Below are 21,046 nucleotides of genomic sequence, written 5' to 3' on the forward strand. Positions count from 1 at the left end.
TATGGTGATTATAAAATAATGATTAATGATCTATCAAGGAAGTCTGAAAAATAAGTTTAGATTCTGCCAAATATATTTCAGGTACTTCCCTTTAATCATTATGTACTCCATTTCCAAATGTTTAAGGATGAAAGCAGCAATAGAATTTAATATCTTTAAAGTTTTAGGCTTATTTCTTAACGTCTAGTTAGACTTAAACTCATAACTAGGTACACTGTTGTCCTAACTAGCACATGATTTTGCATAAAAGAGAACTCAAAAAAGAAGAAAAGCAAGCGACTCCCAAACTTTACATTAAAGAAAACCTCAATATGCTGCCAGCACCCGTTTTCAATCAGTAGTGTGCAAGCCCCCTCTGATTTCCACCAGCTGGAGGGGTGGAGGTGCCAGGCACAGCACTCTGTGGCGTGCGCAGCCTGTGCTGAGTCCACCAGTTCAGCAGGTCGTGGGTACGGCCACCCATGCTCTTGCTGAACAAATTTCAGCCAACTTTTCCAGAGGCTAAACAGAGCTTAAACCAAATGACAGAATTCCATGTCTAAAACACAAAACTGTGCTTCACATGTAGTTTCCATATATGCAGCAACTTATTTTTTCAGACCTTAATTTCAACAAACACAATGTCAAAGCCTTCACCTTATATATAGATTCATCTTTCTTTTCCATTTTTGTCTGAAACAAAAATCTCGGGATGGTCCATGCATATTATGGATCTTAAAATTAAAAATACCCCCTTTTAGCTATTAAGGCCTTACAATAGTTTGTAAATGTCTGGATGAGAGACTTAACTTTTACTGTCTTTTTTGGGAAAAGCTGAAGGCATAACCTCTCAGTTATCTCTGGAGGGGCACAGCCTGAGATTATTGCTAAGAAACTGCTGGCCATTCCAAAGATTTGGCAGAAGTTCAAAGGAGCTCTCTTTTACAAGTTTTCTTAATTTTATTTTTTAATCACTGGTGCTGTGTTCCTGTAAAAGGGATGAATTTTTATAATATTTACACTTTTTGCTGAGTGGTATACCAGCAAATGTGTAACATGTTTCTAAGTGTACACAGAATGTCAGGCAAAAACATTTACATTTTGTATCTAGTTTGGTTCTTGGTATTACTTAAAACAAGGTATTGAAAATACTATATGCATTTTAGCATAAGTTTGTGGAAAACAAGAACATCCTTCGCTATAGCTCTTATTGCTCCAGCAAATAAATTGTGTGATGTCCATTCACCTTTCTTAAACACTCCATGAAAAGAACAGTAACGTTTCTGGCTACCTGAAGCAGATAATAGCATTCTCTGTGACACAGCTGCTGTATTTTGTATGTCTGATGATATGAGGGACAGCACTTCAGGATGGGACAAGCATAACCTCCTCCTCCCCTATGGGAAAGAAGGGACCTCCACTCCTCAAGAGTACCATGTATTAAAAAAATCCCTCTTCTTCCCTTGTTGTGGAAGACTGTCTCTTGATGTGCCTTACTGTTTTGTTTCAGGAGAGGGGAGAAGCTGGTAGCTTGTCTATGGGAGTGGCTGACATCACAGGGTTTCTTAAGGGAAGTCAGTAATGAGGGGAGTCAGAGCAAGTTGCATTTTGGACTCCAGGTGGTAACTCCATATGTTTTAGCCTATAGCCTGAATGGGGAACTCTTCTCCTGTAGCTATACTGGCTACCTTGGATTCTTACAGTTTGTTAACTGTCAGTTTACCAATTCGTCTTTGTAGCATTCTTCTCATTTATTCATGGTGAACAAAAAGTGTTTATTCTGACCAGGTGCCCTACCTGCAAAGATATCCAAGTATCATTCTGACATAAGATTACCTGCTATTGGAGAGTGCCAGCCTGAAAGCAAGGTCATAGGCAAAACAGACACCCAGCCTCACCATTGGGTTTGGTGATTCTCCAGAGACAGGTATTTCAGAGAACAGATGCTTTTCTCACCACAATGCTTAGAAAGGGTGGCTTGCTGCCAAAAAACCCTTTTTCGCATTTTGGGCTTCTTTAAATCCTTCCCCCTCTAGGGAGTGGCCTAGGCATTACAAGCAGTATGTATGCCCTGACAGTAGGAGATCTACACTTACCTGAAGCCCAAGCTGGAGAGTTCCAAGTTGTCTTGTCAGGTTTTCCGAAGCATCTCTCATGTCACTGGATCCCTGCCCTGCCCTCTACAGCAGTTTTGGCAAGAAGCAGCACAACTGTGTCTTACGTGCGGGGACTTCTCTAGGGATCTCTGCAACTCACATGCAATGGGACACTGGCAAGAGTCAGTTGTTAATAATGAAAACTGCAGTGGATAATTTACATTGTATTTTAGCGTGTACATTCTCATTGCTGCAGGGTTGGGTTTTTTTTTTAACATCCAGCTGATGTCCAGCTCTCCTTCCCCGTGTTTCATGTAACGTTAACATAGCAAGGTAAGTCATATGACAGCATCATGTAGGTGTGCTTCCCATTTTATGTGGTCCTTGACCTTAAAGAAATATGCTTTTCTGGAACTGGTCTGGAAGAAACATGATAGGGCAGAAAGTTCCCAGCATTCAGCAGCAAAAGCCTTTTCAGGCCTGTATTTAATTTCCCTGCAGGCTGGTATTAGCAGGACATAATCTGTGTCTGTGTTTCCACCACTTCTTTTGAGGGACTCATTGCCAGGGCATTTCTCCTGCCCTTTGTTCTTGTTCTTCACCTCTGACTCTAGTGTATGGCCCATGCCCTCACTTAATTAATTTCTTTCTCTGTCATTTGCATCTTGAAAGCAGTTACAAACTGATGCCCCTCTGCCAGGCTCTAGGTCCTGTGCCCTTTGAATCACTTTTGTAACTCCCAGGTCCTCTGTTGCTCCACTCTGGATTACCCCATGACACTTCACCAGCCTCAGACCACAACACTCGGCACTACAGGCACTGACTCCTTGGAGTCCTATGGAAAGAGCTGCCCCCCTTCAGATGCCTTTGGGGGAGAAACGCAGCACTATGGCTCTGTTTCATATTAAATACCGAGATAGCTCTTGGCTGCAGAGTTGAGTCTGTCAGCAGGGTCACTGCACATGCTCAAGATGGAAGAACAGTTTGACAGAGGTGGACTAGAGCAGTTAACTCCGAAAAGGAAGGCATTTAAAGGGATGGAGCAGTGAAAATGCACTCTGGCTGCAATGAAAAGATTAAAGACTTCTCCAGGAATTGTAATTCCACTTGTAATGGAACTGCACTCAAGCACCCAAGCTCCAGCACACTGACTCACACCTAGAAGATACAGAGCAGGTCTGTGAACTGCGCAAGCGCCTGCTTGCCCACCCTGCAGCTTCCTTACGCTAGCAGCGATGCCCGGAGCATCAAAAGATTCTGTTCCCTGAGGTACTGCTGGAGGTCACAGAGTTTTTGGCCATCTTTTTCCATTTTCTGGCGTAAACGGTCTCTGCTCTGGAACACTCTCCCTTTGGCAGCCTGGTGCTGTTTTTGTTGCCTGTCCTGCTCCCGTGATTCTTGTTCCAGCATTTCCTGCCGTGACTGCATTCTGCACCTGAGAAAATCCTACATAAAAATAAAAGACATCTACAATTGCACAGCCAGCTTTCATGCTGAATTTCATCCACAATTATTAGCAGAAGTCAGAAATGGGTATCATCTCTGGAAATGAATTCCTTGCATGCAGAAAAACTTCTTTACCACAGAGATGGAGAATTTTACTTCCCATCTTTCATCTTTACACATGTGTCAAAAAATCTTACCCTTTATTTGTTTCTCTCTAAACCATATAATTATATTGGATATAAAACAGGTGACAAATATTCTGGATGGTGCCACTGCTGGAAACACGGTAGTACAGGAAAAGCATTTCTGAAATTGCCCTTACCAGCCTTTCTTTCTCTTGTTCAAAGCTCCTTTCCTTGCCTTCTGCCTGCAACTTCTCTCTCTGCAAATGCTGTGTCTTTAAGAACTGCAGCCTCTGATTTGCCTTCCTCTTCTCCTCCTCTGACAAGAAGGATTCCTTCCTGCTCCTCTCTGCCCCAGCAGACTGGAGCAGTGCCATGTGCTGCAAAGCTCTGTCTTTGTGCTCCAGCTGTTTCTCCAGCCCTTGCAATGTTCTCTGACGCAATTGCTGCCTGTTTCCAAAACAAAATTTCTCAAATTTCTCAGAAAGAAAGAGCAATAAAAGACAGTGCGTAAGACACAAAGCAGATATTCTGGCAATCCGTGCTCAGTTAATATTCCAGGACTCTGTGTTAGGTTATGAGGGTTAAACCTGTGTCCTAAACAGAGGTGGCAAAACCCCAAAACGGGCTGGTGCCTGATGTCAGCTAACTGCAGTCATCTGTTCACCTGACTACATAACCTGGTGCAGCCGTGTGTTCTTGGCCCTGAGGACCAGGAACCAAGGAAATGGATTGTGCGGACAAGGCTGTAGGACTAATTGGGACAACTGGGTGGCTATGCGTATTGGTGGTGGAGCCATAGTGACAACAGAAGAGATGGAAGGAGGTGGGTCATGGGGGTGAGAACCTGCTAAGCTTAAGTGGACTGGGGGGCCAGGGGCAGGGAACAGGGATCTGGGAGGCAAAAGGACTTTGGGTCTGAGGATGAGATTGAAGGGAATTTGCCCTTGGAGGTAATGCTAAAGGCTCTGGGTCCATGTGTACCCACTTGCCCGTACCTCAAACATCAATTTTATTCCTGTTAGTAAATCACCATGACCACTCTGCAGACACTAGCAGACACTAGCTTAAGGCACAATGTTCAGAGTCTGAATGAGAGCACCAGGGAGTAGACACTACCAACCTCTGACATTTACTACAAAAAACAGTTAGCTCCTAGGTATCACCTCTGGTTGTCCATGCGCAGCTGGTGTCGGATGCCATCTGCCTTTTGCTGCTGCTCCCTCTTCAGCTGCCTCTGTTCCTCTTGCCACCTTTTGTGCTCAATCTTGGCTCTGTTGAAGTCCGGCTCTTTCCCTCTCTCCTGAGATGCACCATTAAGGATTGATTTCTAAGAGAAAAAATCCAAGCCGAACCCTTAATCATCTCATCAGTATATTTTTCTAATCCAAACTGTAAACCTACAAAACCAGAACAGCTTAGTCTTCTAATGTCACTCCTGAGCTCTGGAAGCCACACTGGCTCATGAATACTGCAGTGTCACTTGCCATCTATGAAAACACTGATTATGATGCTAAAACCTGTACAAACAATTAGGCTTAGCCAACAAAGGGGTGCCTGGAAATCCAGTTTTAAGAGTTCTTCATAGGTCAGCAGGCTGTGCTGTTCCGGTTGTTCTGGTGTTGAGGCAGTGCTTAAAACTGTCTTGTATTTGTATCAGCTTCTGGATTGGATGGAAAATACAGGTTCTGACCACATACCATATTACAGATTCCTTATTAGATTTTATTAGAAAGAGAAATATCTGCCTCCCTCTGGCCAAACACAAAATCTTCCTGGAGTTCTGTGCAGGTGTCCTAACTCTTCGCTCCCTGTTGTCTGAGATTTCTACTCATAGTCAAGCAGTCTTTGTGTTTTCTTCAGTATTAGCTGCGTTTCAGTGCTGGGCAGCGTTCCTAATTTGCATTCTAAAATGCACTGTGCTGCATAAAGAGATGAAAGAGCACCTACAAGGCTTCTTTTCACAGCCATAGTGAAATATTTATTTCTTTTGTACTCCTTAAGTTCCTTGTATGAGGGAAAGAGCAAAGAAACATCACCAAAACTTAGACATGCATTGCAGTTTACATTGCTAGATCTGTTTGGGCCTCGAATACAGTTTGCACAAAATATTTCCCTCTCTCAAATGCACTGTCCCTTTTCCTATTCCCAGCTGCAATGACCATGTTCCTGCTGTTACCTGTTCCTCTGCAAACAGAACGTCTCCTTCCAGTTCTTTCCTGAGCACATCTCTAATACCACAAGCTGGAAAACACTGCAGGACCTTCAAATAACGTCCCTGCCAGTCTCATGCAGCATTTTCATAGAATCATAGAATGGTTAGGGTTGGAAGGGACCTTAAAGATTATCTAGTTCCAACCCCCCTGCCATGGGCAGGGAAATCCTCCACTACACCAGCTTGCCCAAAGCCTCAGCCAGCCTGGCCTTGAACACCTCCAGGGATGGGGCATCCACAAATTCTCTGGGCAACCTGTTCCAGTACCTCACCACCCTAAATGTAAAGAATTTCTTTCTTATATCTAACCTAAATCTGCCCTCTTTCAGTTTAAATCCATTGCCCCTTGTCCTATCACTACATGCCCTTGTAAAAAGTCCCTCTCCAGCTTTTCTGTAGGCCCCCTTTAGGTCCTGGAAAGCTGCTATAAGATCACCCCGGAGCCTTCTCTTCTCCAGGCTGAATAGCCCCAACTCTCTCAGCCTGTCTTCATAGCAGAGGTGCTCCAGACCTCTGATCATCTTCGTGGCAATTTTGACCGATTCCTCTTAACACATTGATCTGTGTGGCTTCCTAGGGGCAGTAAACACCTTTGTTCTCCAGTGTATTGCTGTGCTTTGCAAAAATTGTACCTTGTGGGTGGTTTGTGTTTAATGACATACAGAGGGAGAGAATCAAAGGGGTTTTATAAATGGGAGGTGAACAAATGGTGTTTTTCCAGCAGGTAAAGGACTGGCCTAAGGATTAAGAGACTTGAAGTTCCATCCCAGCCCTGATATGCACTCTCTGCTGTGGGATTCAGCTGACTACCTAGACTTTCTCTTTTTTGCTTTCAGTATCTGTAAAAGAGGAATATTTTTTTTTTTGCTATATAGTATAGCTGCCCGAGAGGTTTATTTAGAAAAGATTAGATCTGAAATAAAAAACTCTTATCGAAAGTGCTGAGTAAAAATACCAGAAGTGCCCTGTTCCTGTACAACACTGATTCCTAAGTGGAAACCTTATGTTTCTATTTACACATAGCCATTATTCTACACAGGCATAATTTTTGTTGCAGTAAAAACCTTTTGAGAAAGAGATCAGTATATTCTCACATGACATAAACAAATCGCTTGATCCTAATAGCTCAATCTAGTTTGGACCAAATACTTACTGTAACGCTTTTGTCTGTTAGAAGATTTAGAAGATTTGTGGATCTCCTAGCCTGCACATTGGAGGTACTGCGTGGTCTCTGTACACGTAGAGCTGATTTGATGGTCAGGCTGTCCTTCTCTAGTGATCGATTCACTCGGTCAAAGAAGCTTTGGCGCCTGAAAGGAACCAAAGCACTGGTTCCCAGGGAAGAGTTCCTTTGGGAATGCTGGATTGGAGCTTCTGCCACTCTGGGCTCAAAAAGACCTTTCAAATAAATTAAGGCAGGGACATAAGAGGTTATAGACACCTTACAAAAAGAAAGCTTTTTTTTTTTTAAAAAAAAGGTGTTCTTATATAAAATATATTCAAGCAAGACTTTTGTAACTTAGTACCAACATTTTCCTCTGAGGGAGTGGGACATTTTTTAGTCTCTACAAAACAGGTCCCAGCTTTCAAAAAACAAGCTTGTCATTGCAGTCAAGCAAGACTTCTGCCTGGTAACACAAGATCACTGACTGCACTTGGAGCTACTCAGGCTAAGGGGTTGTTTACATGGTATTTCACAGACAGACATGAGCCGCTTCTGCCAATGCTCTGAGACAAGCAAAAATGATAAATCTCTTGATAGTGTAAAGCCTGAGCTATACATCCCGCTGAGAGACAGGAGGAATTAGCTTGGGCACAACGCTGTGCTAACACAGCTTTTGAGTAACTGAAAACACAGGCAGAGCTTGCTTGCACCTTTCTGCTAAAGACAGTGTGGACCTGAGTGGCAGTTGTTGCATGGAATGATGCTGAAACACCAGTTGGGAGGAAACGTGCACTTCGGTTTGACTTTTCATTCTCTCTCTACCAGCAGTGACACAGAGCAAAGCAATAATACTTGGAGAAAGCTTTAGGCTTTCAGGAGTCCTCACTTAAATGCCTGTGATCTTCAAAAAACTAGCTTAAATGAGAACAGCAATAATTTGATTCAAATTGATGATCTAGCCCCTTTTGGATGATAAGGGAAGAAAAGTTTACTCGATGACATAATAAAGCAATCATTTTCAGCACAAATAAGAGGAGTGTTCTGCAGAACAGTCCTGGTGAAATCTTTTTGCTATAGACAGTCACAGTTAATGTTACAGATGAATTTTTAAAGTAAGGAAATTTTATAATAAATAATATTTATAGTGAGCATTATGATAAAGGCTAAGAAAACCCAAAAGCCACTACTGCTGTAGCTGTAAAAGCCAAAAAAACCCCAACTTTTATCTTAAAACACTTTCACCTTGAGAAGATGAACAACTTCTCAAGTCATACTACTATTGACACCTACATATAACAATACTACATTTTGATGGCTCTATTCAGCATGGCATTATGGCATTTTCTTTTGAAACATCAAGAACTACGGCAACAGATCTTAGACATGATGGCCTGCTGCACTGATCTTGTGTGGCAAGTCTTATGTTTGGATAAAACAGCTGCAATTTCAATACCATGTTCGTGTTTAACAGTAGCCTCCGCTCCAGCATTCTGCTGTCCGCTGTCTGCTTCTTCCTTGTGGACTGTCTCCAATAACCAGCTGTCTGTGTTGACAGCAGTATCAACCATAGCATGAGCCATCTCCCTCTGAGGACTCTAGAAATAACAAGAAATGCAATCATAATCCAGACCTGATAAGGAAAAGAAGAGGTTAGTTTCGTGAACTTACAGTGTAAGATCTTCAGTTGCAACTGAAGTTTGAGAAAGAATAAAAAAACTCTGGGGAAGTTCTTTACTAAAGAAACAAAGAACACTTAAGTAGAGTAATTTCTGATCACTTTGTGGATTTCTCTATGACTTCAAATGACCTGAAAACTGGCCTGGAAGGGTCCAAACTGGTACAAAAGAGATCAGGCCAGAGGAGCTCTGGCTGAAAGACAGTCACGTTTCTGGCACATGCCAGAAATCAGGATTCTAACCCTTGCAGGGCAATGGAGAAAAGCTTGGCAGCAGCTGGTGCACATTAACCTCCTCCTTACTGAGCCTCATCCAGTGCCCTGTTCACAAGCACCAAATCAGCTACCAAGGATCAAAAAAGTCTCTTTTGGTCTTTGATTGGGAGAGTTGATGCCTCTACCATGAGTAGAGAAATATTTTAGTAGCATTATGCCAGGGACTGCCCTGGTTTGGAGCAATCCTTACAGTAATCCTTATCTGGTGTGAAGTCTTCTGCCTAACACTTTTTCTTGCCTTCACCTCTTTCATGCAGAGACAGGACGTAGAGGTACTGGGCTATGCAACACTTCTCTCATTCTGCATCCATGGAAGAGGTTCTGGAAGTCCGCTCCAGCCAATGACAATGACGGCTTCTAGCTCTTTCCCAGGACAGAGGATCAGGAAGACAGTGCAAAGCAAAGCCTCTCCGTTCTTTAGCAGGCATACATAAGGGCCAGGCCTAAAGCCTCTAGTAATTTTTTGGTACCAAGAGCAAAAAACTTGAGGTAACGAAGCAGACATTATACAAATAACACATGACATTAACGAAAGAGCCATACTGAAGCACTTTTTACCTTCTTAGGTTCTGTAACATCATTGTTCTCTTCCAAACAAGACTGAACATCTTTTGGAATGTTTTCTGCCTTCAATCTCTTATCTTCCTTTTTCTCTTCCTCTCTGGAAACACTTTCTGAAGACAAAATCCTCACTTCAGATAGTTGCTCTTCTGTTTTCTTGCTGAGCTCTTCTTTGGTCAATCTCGTTCCTGCGATGAAGCCATCTTCCTGCTGCACTTTGCACCCTGTAGGCTGTGTGGGTTCCCAGGCTGCAAGGCAGCAATGGGAAAGCAAGGTGCACCTACAGCGGCACGTGGCACATGGCTGAGTCGAATACAGACCCCTTGGCCAGTAGTCCAGGTCTGAGGGACCTTGTCTGCAATGGCCTGAGGCTCTATAACCTGGTGTCACGATGTATGGGTAGTCCAAGCTTGAGTCTACCACCATCTGCCTGGCTGCTAAAGGCATCTGCAGTTCTAGGATGATGCGTTCGCTTAAGGGCAGAGGGATCCGCAGAGCTTGGTCAGAAGACACCTCCTTAGTCTGCCCGTTCCAGAAATTCACAAGCACTCCCTTTCTGTTGTGTGCTGTGCATGTTTTAAAAAACAAAACAAAACCGCAAAGAATGTATTAGAAGCATGTCAACCTGTGTGATTTATCTCTTAGAAAGCAGGAGATAAAAGTAACAGCTTTTGTTTCAGACAATCTTGTAACAGCTTCTATGATTTTTTCTTTAGAGGTTGAAAATTTGAACTTTTTTGAACTTCCTATGAAGAGACAGCAGATGACCAAATTCTCACTTGTCACAGCAAGCCAGGATTTTACCCTGCAAAAGCTGGAAACTAGACTAACAGATAATCAGGTAAATACTCTTGAAGGCCAGGAACATTTTTCTCCTTGTGTTGGGAGGATGCCGCCACGCCCCCCTCCCGGACCCCAAACTTTTCAGGAAGTTTCCACTCACAGAACAAAGCAAAGGCTAATTCTGGGAGTTGGATTAATTCTGGCACTGAAAAAGAACAGGCTGCTTAGTCCCAACAACAACAACAAAAAACAGAGATGATGAAGAGAACCCCAGCAGCAGGTGGTGAATTCTCCATGACTGAGACTCCTCTGTACAGTGACTAGCAACTGTGGCAAGTCTAGCACTATTAAGACAGCCAATATCCCGTACCTAAACACGCCTCCTTGTTCTCCATAACCTTTAGCACAGTGCCTGGGCCAAAACGTTCAGCTTTAGCCTCCCATGGTGCCAAGACCCTGTCTCCTGGAGCAAGAGGCTGTTGCCTGGCATCTTCGTAGTGGAGAATGTCGTAGAGGGGCGTTTCCTGCATGCGACGCTGTACCTTGCCTTTCAGAGCGCGAATTTTGTCAAACCCGATTAAAAAGCGTTCCCTGGAGCTCTACGAGAGTAAAACATGTGGTTTGCAAGACAGACATCTGGGTCCCATTAATGGCCAAACATAAGCGTTAAGAGGGAAGTGGCAGAAATCCCAGGAAGCGGAACATGATCTGGGAACGTAGCTTTCCTCTTCTACCAAGTTTTTCACTGTACTGTGTCCATATTGGACTTTAAAAGTAATTAAAATCTGGGGCTTAAGGGGCTGACAGCCTTTCTCTTCCTTTCATTCTGGACTTAGATTTTAGTAAGAGCACAATTAGCACGCTAAGGCAGAACTTTACCAGGAAAACCTCCCACCAGAAAAAGAGTAGCCAAAAGAAACTGCTGCGTATGACGCAGTTCATTACACAGGAATCAAAAGGATAACAAACCTGTAAAACGTCATAACTGTCATAAATCTAAATGGGAGTCTGGGAAGAACAGATCTTCACTGCTGAAGGCTTAAATTAAAGGAATAAAGGAAATCTCAGCCTTCTCTGCAGATCTGTGAGCGCACTTACACAAACAATGCTGTCAGCCCCTGCTCCAGCTAACGTCACTCATGCCGTTAGCCGTCTCCATCCATTCTACCCCACGCTGGAGCTTACAGCCATCCTCAGCTATACCAGCAGCACTATTTGTTTAACTAACCTGCGAACTGAGAAGTGCGCCAGATTTTTAAAGAAAGTCTTTAGAGGAGGATTTTCTGTCTGGCATCCAAAATCATCTCACAAATCCCAGAAACACAGAAGGAAGAGAAAGAGGAAAGCTCTCAGTTCAGTAAGGAGGAGGCCCCTGGTGGTCTCTGGAGAAAGACATTTTGGGTTACTATTGCTAATGCTTTTTAGCTAATTGCTGCTAAACTGGGCACAAGTAGACAATAGGGATAAGGGACCTGTTTTGTTTGATTGTCTCCGAATAACAACTCGTTATAACTACTAAATGGATTGATTTCCAGGCTACCAGGACTCCTCACAGTAAAGAGCCAGTCATCATCAGAAAACAGATGAAAATAGGATGTGAGGAGGGAACAGAAGTGTGTCACGGGAGAGCCACCCTACAGTAAGGCCATGGGACTAGCAAGGCATGGGAAGAACAGGAAAAAGACACACAGATCCTAGGGAGAGCCTTTTACAAGCATAATTTCCAATCAACAGCTACCTTCACCTCTTGGGCAACATGGCCCACGTAGTAATAGCCATCAGTTTCTCTCCTTGCCAACACACGAGCCCCTCTCATGAAACGGGAAGCCTCTGGGAATGAATCAATTAAATTCCTTTTTGCCGAGGATCTCAAGGGCGCACAAATGGAATCTGGGTTCCATGCACAAACAGGAAAGCTGTAGAAAACAAAAATACAAGAAGTAATGAAGACCTTGGCGACAGAACTTCTGCAACTTGCTGCAATGAAACAAACTAAATCCACATGGGACACCCACCCCCCACTGCAATAACTGTCTTTGTTTCTCAGCTTTTTTCTTCTCTGCATTTCCAGTGACCCATCTGTAGATTTTGAACTTACGATGTTACTGGACACCTTGGGATCAGAGAGCCACAGGGATCTTTATTGGCTGTGTGACAACACTGGACATGTGAGATGGACATGCAGCTTACCTGGAGGGGGGAAGGAAGAGATGGAAGCAGAAGATCAGCGTGATTTTTGAACACTTAAATTCTTAAACAGGAGTATTATTTATAAATAAGTGAAATTTACTCTCCAGTATATTACTTCTCTCTTTGTTTTAATTCTTCCATTATATCTTTTGGTGCTATGCTGTTTATCTGTAAGGTCATCACAAATGGTTTTGACTTTAACAAATCAAGCTTGGAAAGAAGAAATAAAAAAAAAAAAAAAGAACTTTACAATAAAAATCGCCTTGTGTTTCACCTGCTTTCTATTCAGCTGCTAGATATGTAGCAGGTGTATGACCGTTTCCTCAAACACAATGAGACATGTTGTTTAAAGGACAACATGTCATTTCAAGTATACACAAAGCTATAGTAGATATCTGTTCTGGCTGTCTCAGATCCTATCGTAATTTCATTCTACTGCAAATGAAGCACTAAGGATGTGATTCTTAAATCAGGACAGTTTTCCTTTCTTACCAATTCTTACACCTTAGTACAGAGCTTTAAACCTGGAAAATACACCAGTTTCTCAGGATAAGGTGGCGGCTTGAAGACAGGCAGAAGAATGGAGGCAGGGCAGGGGTTCTGGAGCTGCCTCTCCCATCCCTGGGAGCAATGTAGATCTATCAACCTTGCTGTCTTCCTCCCGATCTACCCCTGGCTCTCAAACAGTAACTTATGGGCAGCCAGTGGTCACGTGTGCAGTGCCTCCTCTTGCACCCATCTTCTTACACAGCTATCCAAACTTCCCAAGCAAGCAAGAGCTGTAAGGTTGACAGTAGGAGTTGAATCACAGAATCACAGAATGTTAGGGATTGGAAGGGACCTCAAAGGATCATCTAGTCCAATCCCCCTGCCGGAGCAGGACCACCTAGATCAGATCACACAAGAACGCGTCCAGGCGGGTTTTGAACATCTCCAGAGAAGAAGACTCCACAACCTCTCTGGGCAGCCTGTTCCAGTGTTCTGTTACCCTTACTGGGAAGAAGTTCTTCCTCATGTTTAAGCAGAACCTCCTATGTTCCAGCTTATATCCATTTCCCCTTGTCCTATCATTGGATGCCACTGAGAGGAGCCTGAACTGAAGTTAAGGAAGAATGAAGAAGGCAGGGATTGAGCCTAGGAAGACAAAGTTGTCTTTGCAGGTCAAAGCCAGCAGTGGAGCCATCTTGGCTGAGTAAGGATGGAAAACGTGAAATGTATGCCATGGACTACAACGAGCGAGAAAGACAAAATGCAGGGGAGTTGGGAGGTGAAGTCAACAGCAAAACTATAAACCTTATACTAACACATTCAGCTTTTACAAAAAAAAAGAGAAACTTGTGTTGGATTAATCATGCATTATGTAAAAGCAATGGTTGAACAGTTTGCCGCTATTCCCTGTAAACTGTTGCTGAAAATGCATTAGGGTTGTTACAAGGCTCAGAAGAGCAGGGAACTTAAAATCCCTTAACTACAAAGATGTCCACAGAGTAGACATGCAAAATCCATGCTGTTTCAGCTGAGGACTTCAGCTGTTTGGGATGTTAACAGATTTAGAAGATATCGCTATTTATTTGAAAGACAGTATTTGACCACCCTCGCCTAAAAGTAAAGCAACATTGAAGTCTGTGAATCGGGATACATTGGTTGTAGGCAAAGTGCATGGTCACCTAGCAAAGAAAATGTAAAATCGAAGCAAAACATTTCTTCCTTCCTTCAGGATTTTCACCTTCACCTGTCAGAGGCACTTCTTTTCAAGCGCTGGTCTGTAAAGTTCAATGAAATCACTTTACAGGGCAAGTCTTTTCCTGCAAAAGTAAATGGAGCTGGACTAAGATATGCCTGAATTTGACCCCAAACGTTGGCGATGATGCCTTTTGCTCAGGGGCTATGTGAAGTGCTCCCTTTCCTCGCAAGCAGGGATTTAAGGTACAAGTAATGTACAATTAGAAGGGCGGATGTGCCAGCTCGGGATGTCAGATATAGCCTGTCACAGAGACCACAAACCTATTTTAAATCCTTGTCCACACACTGCTTTGTTCACAAGCAGCCAGGCAAAACAAGTTTTCCCTTCCAGAAGGTCACAGAAACTCCTCTACAGTTCTCCTTTGTGAAATGTCCCCCAGTACAGATTCAGGAGGAACTGGTCAGTATGCACTGGTATCAGTGGCGTACCTTTTCAGAAGTAGAGGGGAGTCTGATCGCTTGGGAAGACCCCCCGGATTGTCTCGCTACTTTCTCCATGGCTTTTTGCTTGCTTTCATGATCATCCGAATCTCCCAGAAGGCACACAACATGCACCGGACGCGACTAGTTCTCCGTAAGAAGTTGGCAGGCTTCCTCCGACCCTTGCTCCGGGAGCGTGTCAGCGAACGGGTGCACCGACTGCCAGGCTGGGTCCTCCCACGCCGCAGCCAAGCCGCTCGCAGCCTTCCTGCCCTTCTCGAACCGCAGGGATCGAATCCAGGCCGCTGCTTCGGCGACGCTACCGAGCGAACACCCGACCAGGCAGCTGCGCCATTTTAACACCTCTGGGAGGGAAAGGAAAAAAGAAAAAAAAAAAGAACAGAAGCCCACTCACACGTGCAGGTCTTCGCTAACGTGGCACTGGTGTGGAATTCTTTACGGGCTCTGTCTGAGCTTAAGCGTCCCGCAGCTCCGCGCCGCGTTCCCGCGGCGCAGTCGGGCTACGGAGAGCGCCCCGCCCCGCCCCCGCCGCCCGCCCGAGTGCCCGCGCCGCCCCCCGTTGCCTCGCAACGGGACGCTGTGGGCTGGACCACCCGGGCTGCCCGGGGGGAAGAGAGAGGCGGGTTACTTCTTCAGCGCCTTCCTTAAAGGCGAGCCGCCGGCGTCGCTTTTTCCTCCCGCTCGCTCCGAAATAAGCGGTTTGGCTGGGGACGTCAGCCCGCTCTCCCCTCCGCGCCCTCCGTGGGCGAGGCCAACTTTTGGGACTCGCCAGGAACCCCCCGCCGGTGCGTTGGTGCCGTCCCGCCACTCCCAAGTGCCGGGGGAGGTGGGGGGGACAGGAGTGTCCTCGCAGCCACAGCGGGCCCACCCGAGGGGCGAGGTCGGCGTGGGGATGCGGACATGTCTCCGCGCTGCACTGCCGCGCCACGCCGCCGCCGCCTAGGGCGGGGGGCTTTCCCTCGCTCCAGCCCGTGGCCCCTTCTCCCCTCCTCAGCCGAAGTTGGTAGGCGCCGGGGCGGGCCAATCGCCGCGGCTGTTGTTGGGCGGTGGCAAGGGTGACATTGGGGGAGCGGCCGAGCTGGCACCATGCTGGCGTCGCTGGGCCGCTCGGCGGGGCGGCTGTTGCGGGCCGGGACCGGCGCGACCGGGCTGCGGCGGTGAGTGAGGCGGGCGAGGGGCGGGGGCGGGCCGGGGGCCGGCGGGGCCTGGGGCCGGGAGTGAGGCGGCGCCGGTGCGTTCGTTGCAGCGCGGGCGGCGGAGTGCACATCCAGCCGCGGTACCGGCAGTTCCCGGAGCTGACGCGGGCGCAGGTGATCAAGAGCGAGATCCTCAGCGGCTTCATGTGGTTCTGGATCTTGTGGCACTTCTGGCACAGCCCGGACATGGTGCTGGTGAGGCCGGCGCGGCGGCGGTGGGGGGCGGAGAGCGGGGGCCGAGCCTTGGCCGGGCTCCGACCGCGCCTCTCTCCCAGGGCCACTTCCCCTACCCGGACCCTTCGGCCTGGACGGACGAGGAGCTCGGGATCCCTCCGGACGACGCGGAGTAGGCGCCTCCAGGCGCGGGTGCCAGCGCTGCCGGCAGCTCACGGTACGTCTCGGCCGCCCCTCCTCGCCCAGGCCCGGCGGCGCCGGCACGGCGGCCCCGGGGGCTGCGGCTGGGCTGGGCTCTGCCTCGAGCAGCGATGGGCGCACTCGCCAGCCCGGACCGTGCTTCAGCGCCGCCGGCCGCGGTGCAGGGCCGGGGCAGCCTGCCGGGCTCCGCTCGCCGGCCCTCTGCTCTGGGTACTGCCACACGTACCCTGCGCTCAGCAATTACTTCGGCGCTTCCAAAGGTAAACGTGCCACATCTCCGTTGTACAGAACGCAGGTATTTGCGCTGGTCATTGCCTCCGCACGCTCCTTTCTCGGGCACCTGGGTGCTTGCCTTGGCAGAAGGCAGCACGGGCACTGTCGAGGAGGTCCTCCTCCTGCTGTCGGTGATGGGAAAAGGATGTGTGAAAAGGTTCTCAGGATTCTCTTCTGTTACTTGCAGGTCCCGGGAACTAGAGGCCTCTGGAAGCAAAGCCCCGGCTCCTTAGTCCTTATTTCAATAAAAGTTAACTGTAAACAAACTCTAAGCTAAATTGTACTTTGTTTTTAAGTGCTGTAGGATTTCTGGAGCATGAACATTACAGCTTCAGAGGTGGGGTACTTGAGTGTGCATGAACTTCTGTAATGTTTGCTGAATATATAATGTGCTGCCCCCAAGAAACAAGGGGATATATCCATGTTCAGAGAGTGATTTAAAACTTCCCTGAATGCATAGTAGGTAAGGATCCCCTCATTGAAGCTCTGCCAAATAACCACTAAAAGGGTGAGGGGAAATACAACTTGTCGATGTTAGAACTGCAGAGAAGCTGACTTAAGATTTGCTGAAATCTTGTCACCAAATAACAGTTGCTGTAGAAGCAGGGGACATTACCCTGAAGAGAACCCAAACCAGCTGGTGCCAAGCTTTCCCCAGGGAGAGGGAGAATCACCTTTGGGTATTATCACAGTCCAGAATAATCCTTGTGAAGCAAAACCCTCTGCAAAGGTAAAAATGGCTTAGGGGTAAGCACAGTGGTCCAGCATAAGGAAGTTGAAGGGAGGTGGGTTATTCTCCAGGCATCTCATGGTGTTTTTTTCGGGGTTTTTTTGTGGTTTTTTTTTTTTTCCCCTCTTTTTTTTCTTTCCAGAGTTACATTCTAAAGCAACAACATCAAAGTAAATTTTTCACTCCCCTTAACCATCTTAGTTGCACCTCTGGAACTTCACGGAGAGGAGGAGTTGTGAATTACATGGTAAACAATCTCCTTCAGGCTTTTCCATGCAGTCAATCTTTATTATAGCAGTATTCTCATATTCACATCAAGTACATAGAACTTTTTGCCTTTTATATAATACAGAGTTCTTTAAATAACTTTACACAGAAATAGTTTTCTTCAATCTGAATTAGCTATCAAATTTTAATATGTTTTAAGTCTCCATGCTCTCTAACCAAACTGGACAATATTTCCCATTGTACAAATTTACATGAGAAAAACTCCAAAGTACAAATGAAGGGACAACAAAAGTAAAGGGGGAAGGAACAAACAAGAAAAATAAGTTGTATTGGCAATTACAGGGGAAACTCGAGAAGGAAAGAAGGGGAGTTGCCATGACCTATGTAACAGGAAACTGAAACGTTTTGTTATGAATTAAAAAATAAATACAAGTTTCAAAACAATTACTCCATTGTAGATTTTAAAAAGCAGCTATGGAAATCTACTAACACAATTGTTTGGTTTTTTTTTAAGTAACCAGACTGGACCTTCTAGTTTGCAGTCGTAAGCCCCTCGCAAACCTCTGGTGGTTAAAAAAAAAATACAGCTGAAAGGAATGTTGTGTTAGCACAGAGTTTAAACTGGTGAGACAGACATTTAATTGCACTAAGGAACAAACAAACAAAAAGAAATCAAATCTGTATATAAATTTCCCTTTCCTCTCCTTACTAGGTACTTTGCCTCTCTCATAAACAAGCCTCTGAATTTTGAGGTAATGCCATTGTCTTGACTATATATAAAAATAATCAAGTTTAAAGGATATAGATCTGTATATCTATAAACTTTAAACAAGCCAGTCCTCTCTTACTCCCCCAAAAGGTCCAACTACTGAGTGCTACACCTTCCATCACTTCTGAACGAAACGTATGCGTTGCACCTCTCGTGGAAACCCCCCGAGAGACCGGTGCGCCTTTCCTGATCTAGGAAAAGCAGCCTGCGCTCAAGTAAGAAAGAGACAGTGCAAGTAACGCGCAACAGACGACAGACACCTATACCTGCTCCTTCAAAAAAGGCAGAGTCAGAGAAGGCAACAGTGGCCAGCCTGCATGTGTGTGCTGACAAGGGGGAAAAGGGATCCAATTCGGCAGCTGATGACCAATTACTTTTGCAATTTTAAGAAAAACATCACCTGCCCAGCCCTGGGAGACTGTCACTAGAACTGAAACGGGGCAGGGAGGGAAGTCACAGCTGGAGGATGAAGGGCCAGGAGGAGCATTGCACTCGCAGTCGGGAGTTGCTCCAGCATCCCAAATAGCGGTAGACGCTGTTCTGGTGGCACAGGTCAGCGCTGGATCCCAAAGGGATTTCAAAGGTGGCAGAAGTAGGGGGCAAGACTTACCCCAATCCCAACAAATGAGATCAGAAGAAAAGCAAGGTTAATTTGGGTTGCCAACACATGCAAGCTGGCCACTGTCAGGTTTCTGTCAGTTGAGAAGTGTGGAGAGGGAGGAGGAAGGGGAGGCAGGTAGGACACAAGGCTCATGAAGGAATGATGTGCAATTTTTTTTTTTTTTTTTTTTTGTGTTCCCCCCTCCCCCCCAAAAGGTTCACAGCTTTGAATAAAAAAGCACATTTATTGCACTTAACATTTTATTTTAGACAGAGTTAATTTAAATTATGCCCTCCGAACTCCCCGCCACCCCAAAATAACCCAACACCCAAGTTTGGTCCATTTTGCCCCCTAAACCCAACATCCATGCCCAGATGGTGGGCTTCATTTCTTCTCCTAATGTTCTACTGAACTCCCAAACACACAGACAGATTTTTCTTTTCTACTAGGGTGAATACACAAATGCAACACAGAATGACATTTATCAAAACAAAACCCAACCATTTTCCAAACCCAAACAAAAAAGAAAACATAGTTATTTTTTGTGTTTTACTCGCTCAGAAGTAAATGTCACACAAGGCTTATTCTAAAGTACAGCTGCTGCAAACGCAATAAACACGACAAAATGACCGGACAGGCCACTCTTGGCTCTTAAGGAGGCTGGATGAGCTGAACACACTGCTGCTGTGATGCTATGAAGCAAATGCCTAAAGTTTCTAAACACTCCCATCAGCTCCCTTCTCTCAGGGAAATATTTTCTTTGTGATTTTGTTTAAAAAAAACCCAAAACATAAAACACCATCTTCTCACATGTACTCCTAGTGCAGAATCTGGGGTAGGTAGAAGGATTCCAGATAGTTTCTGGAATATTAATAAAACATTTTTACACTTTTCTTTCCAAAAGGAACAAAACCAAATTAATATTGGTCTGATATTTTGTATCAACTGTGCATTTAGACATAACTTTATAATTTACAATTATGCCCAAAGCCTTGCTCCAAAGAAGAAAAGGAAAATATCAGAAAAAAGCACTAATACCAAAACCCATTCTGTTGTCCTTTATTGACAAGTAGGTTAAATATGACACTGGTGTGTAGGTACTGCCAGAAATCTACGTAACCGGTTTGAAATTTGAATAAATCAAATTCCAACATACTGGTGGTCCCTCAGCTGACAAGACACCTACCATCTCCCACGGTTAACATGCAATAACAGCACGTGTTCATTAAAGAGTAGCCTGCATTTTTGAGAAACTGCAAGAGGCCCAAGGAAGAACTAAGGAAACCTGCTGACATTCCAGAAAACAAAATTAATTGCACTTTCTGGGCCAGGGAATTAATTGTATGGTCTGGTATCTGTGGACTTTGTGTACATGAGTACTAGCCATCAATTTCTCGTCACCTAGCTCTCATTTTTCACCTACTGTCTCATTCCAAGATGCTATGACAGCATAACTTTGGGCATCTTCAGAGCTTTCTATTACCTTTCTGTAAAAAGATCTTCGTGTCTTTGGAGGAGAAGGAAGGCTTATTTATTTTTTAATTAAATGAACTTCGTTTAACTTTCAATAAAGCAGATTTCAAGCAGCAGGTTTATCGTAACTGAATTGGGTGTCCTTCAATTCCTAGCTTTGAAATGATCACAGGCATTTTGGGGAATGCTTTCTGCCCTCCTTGCTCCTTTACAGAAGTTTACCAGCTCTAAACTACTTACCTATAGTAATAGCTATGTACAAAACTACTGCATCAGAAGTAAACCAAAGCCACTGCTCTAGTTACAAAGCACCTGGTTTACATTCTGTTGTACTTTTTAAGGTTGCGAAGGCACATGATCATTTGGCAAACCGCAAAGACTGTTTGGGGGATCCCTATGTAAACAGAGGGTCCTGGTAGCTCTTTTCTACAGAAAAGATATATGCTAGTTTTCACTTGGATTCAACTCTTGGTGTACTCTGTATTCTGCCGTTTTTAAACAGTTTCCTCCTTCCACAGTTTCGTGGTTATTTACTGCTGTCATGGTGCTGACTCAGTAGCTTCTGTGTTACCATCCTTGAACTTAAATGCAAAGAAAAAGTTTTAACAACTTATCTCTGCGCTGCTCTTTCGATGGTTTTATTTACTAGGTAAGAAGTAAGGAAGCAATGAAGAAAGATAGTTAAAACGCATGCCAAAACAAAGTGCAA

The 21,046-nt window shown here is 45.1% G+C and overlaps 2 protein-coding genes across 3 annotated transcripts; one reads left to right on the forward strand and one right to left on the reverse strand.

Annotated features, from left to right (window-relative positions):
- Nucleotides 1-3,296: 3,296 nt before the first annotated feature.
- On the reverse strand, nt 3,297-14,749 carry LOC147528903 (uncharacterized). 2 transcript variants are annotated; one of them, XM_086610654.1, is made up of 10 exons: nt 14,681-14,749; nt 12,417-12,508; nt 12,057-12,234; nt 10,691-10,917; nt 9,533-10,112; nt 8,477-8,618; nt 7,012-7,256; nt 4,810-4,973; nt 3,844-4,093; nt 3,297-3,521 (listed from the first exon to the last, which is right to left on the reverse strand). In XM_086610654.1, the coding sequence occupies exons 1-10, from the start codon at nt 14,747-14,749 to the stop codon at nt 3,297-3,299; spliced, it is 2,172 nt and encodes a 723-aa protein (XP_086466780.1). The 2 variants fall into 2 exon arrangements, with proteins under 2 accessions (XP_086466780.1, XP_086466781.1); XM_086610655.1 differs by lacking the exon at nt 14,681-14,749 and having other exon boundaries at nt 9,533-10,101; nt 10,689-10,917; nt 12,417-12,499.
- Nucleotides 14,750-15,778: 1,029 nt separating this feature from the next.
- Nucleotides 15,779-16,825, forward strand: NDUFB2 (NADH:ubiquinone oxidoreductase subunit B2). Its single transcript, XM_086611190.1, has 4 exons — nt 15,779-15,849; nt 15,939-16,083; nt 16,164-16,279; nt 16,724-16,825. Exons 1-3 carry the CDS (start codon nt 15,779-15,781, stop codon nt 16,236-16,238), a joined length of 291 nt encoding a protein of 96 aa, XP_086467316.1. The 3' UTR covers nt 16,239-16,279; nt 16,724-16,825.
- Nucleotides 16,826-21,046: the final 4,221 nt, after the last annotated feature.

Source organism: Tauraco erythrolophus, chromosome 4 (genome assembly GCF_009769465.1).
Source record: "Tauraco erythrolophus isolate bTauEry1 chromosome 4, bTauEry1.pri, whole genome shotgun sequence".
Lineage (NCBI taxonomy): Eukaryota > Metazoa > Chordata > Aves > Musophagiformes > Musophagidae > Tauraco > Tauraco erythrolophus.